General features: G+C 27.1%; 1 protein-coding gene across 1 annotated transcript in view; it reads left to right on the plus strand.

Moving 5' to 3' along the window:
• LOC119577929 (protein O-glucosyltransferase 2-like) overlaps window positions 1–2,500 on the plus strand; it is a 13,154-nt gene that overhangs the window by 4,568 nt on the left and 6,086 nt on the right. Inside the window, exon 6 of the mRNA XM_037925611.1 lies at window positions 750–856. Coding sequence (XP_037781539.1) covers window positions 750–856 — 107 coding nt within the window. The remainder of the gene's footprint in view (window positions 1–749; window positions 857–2,500) is intronic.

Below are 2,500 nucleotides of genomic sequence, written 5' to 3' on the forward strand. Positions count from 1 at the left end.
TATCAATCTGTAATTAACAGCTATCAGAATAATACTAGATGAGGTTTAAATAGGAAGAGATATGGGTGATGGCAAATTTACTACAGGATGGGAAGCTTTTAACCATAAGAAAGAGCAATAGTACTTTGAAACTGCACTATAAAGAACTCCCAGGTGTTACTTGATACATTATGGTAGACAACAGTATTTCTAATTGTAAATTTTTATTTAACACTTTCATTAGACAGATGATAAGTATAAGATTTTTTAGATGATAATTTACATGGCTGAGGTAATGTTGATTGCATTAACTTTCATCACACTGTGTAGGAAATATTACTGTCCCTGCTTTAGGAATGTTAGTATAGAGGGTTTATGTCACTCTTGTAATTTTCTACTTTATATTGTTTATTTCTCTACTAGATGAACTGGTTCAAGTACCTTTATATATATATGTGTGTGTGTGTGTGTACCATATATTTGTATACATACATATATTCATATATACATACATGTATACAATCTATACATATTAGCTTGAATACAAGGTTTAATTCCTTGAGTTAAGATAAGTGATTAAGTATTAGTACATTATAAGCACACAAATTACTGCAATATAGAGTCTGGTCCTTTCCTCAAAGGTGACCCTAACACAATCTATGTCTGGCTTAAGGACAGAATCATTATTGAATCCAAGAGTATGATGCAGTTGTAAATATGGTGCACTCACTTCGATATTTCTGATCACTTCAGTACCTTTTTATGAACAGGTAAAGCCATTGATACCAATATTCTCATGGTGTGCATCAGAAGACACAGCAGACATTGTGATGCCAACGTATGACATCACAGAAGCAACATTAGAGATGATGGGAAGGTATGGCATTTCTCACATGAATCAATATATATTATATACAGGCCTTTCTTTGCAAAGGCTGTAAGTGTTTGGTATTAAGTGTGTTTTCATTGCATTCTGCATGCAGAAATGTTCTTGTAATAAGATAGTTTAAGTGTAATAGTGTAGTAAATTTTGTTTAATATTGATGCAGATGTGGATGCTGTTATTAAGTTTTTGAATATATACTTCTATACATATTTTTTCTTCTACTTCTTTCTTTTTTAAGGCCAGTTGAGATGGTGGCATGATCACTGACAGATTTGGAAATATTTGAATGTCAAGCCTAGTTGATCAATAACAAAAGATTTTGATCTGAGATCATATGAATTCACAGTTATAAGTTGTGTAAATGTTCTTTTCATGTTATTACAGAAGAGAACCAATGTATTATTATTTGAGAAAGACTCACAGTTGGATGATAGTAAATGACCCATTATATATAAGCAATATATATGTATCATTTTGCAGATGAATTGAAAAGTACTTTTTATATATAACTATGATCAGTAGTTATTAACTGAGGTGTTGTGCTCATGTTATTTTCAATTTGATATATGAGTCTCACCTAAATAAATTATTATGTGTAGCACCATACTTTTCCCAGCATTGACTCCTATGTACATTTTTAATCCAAGATATTTTATGGCAATTCAAATTTGTAGTCACATTATTCATGCAATAAGTTTGCTATGACACAAATATGAATGGAATGCCATGGAAGGCAGTTAAAGGAAATCAGCATGAAACACTGAAAGGTTTTCCATTTTGACATTTTAAATTGAACCTGCAGGAGTATTAGTGCAGTTGTGAAAGAATAAGGCCTGGAGTTGTTTTGGTAAACTGCTAATGCCTCCACTACCTACTGGTTTCTTTTGAGCATACATTTCCTGTCGTTCTGTGCCTCTTGCTTTCTGCGTAAACCAGCTCTTCAGCATTTGGTAAAGCTCATAAATTTACCTGATTTACATTTCTTTATTCATTATATTTTTCTTATTCTTTTATATGCCTTGTTTGGACAAATGATAAAGTTAGGATGCACCAATCTTTGTTTTAGATGATTTTAATGATAGGAGGCATTAACTTTGGAGGTTTGTAACCCTGAATATGATGCTTTGAAAACTGCAGTCACTACTAACTAATGGCAATATTTTTATGCTAATTAAACTTATTATAGATTTTCTTAACCCTCAAAATCCAACTTTTATTTTGATAGCTGTCACATGTAAGTTGGAGTGCAATTATATATATATAATATATAATATATATATATATATACATATATATATATATACATATATATATATATATAATATAATATATATATATATATATATATAATACATATATATATATATATAATAATATATATATATAATATATATACAATTAATAATATATATATATATATATATATATATATATATATATATATATATATATATATATATATATTATATATATATATATATATATATATATATATATATATATATATATGATATATATATATAATATATATATATATATATATATATATATATATATATATATTATATATATTATATATAGTATATATATATATATATATATAATATATATATATATATATATATATATATATAT

The sequence above is a fragment of the Penaeus monodon genome, chromosome 10 (genome assembly GCF_015228065.2).
Source record: "Penaeus monodon isolate SGIC_2016 chromosome 10, NSTDA_Pmon_1, whole genome shotgun sequence".
NCBI classification, from domain to species: Eukaryota; Metazoa; Arthropoda; class Malacostraca; order Decapoda; family Penaeidae; genus Penaeus; species Penaeus monodon.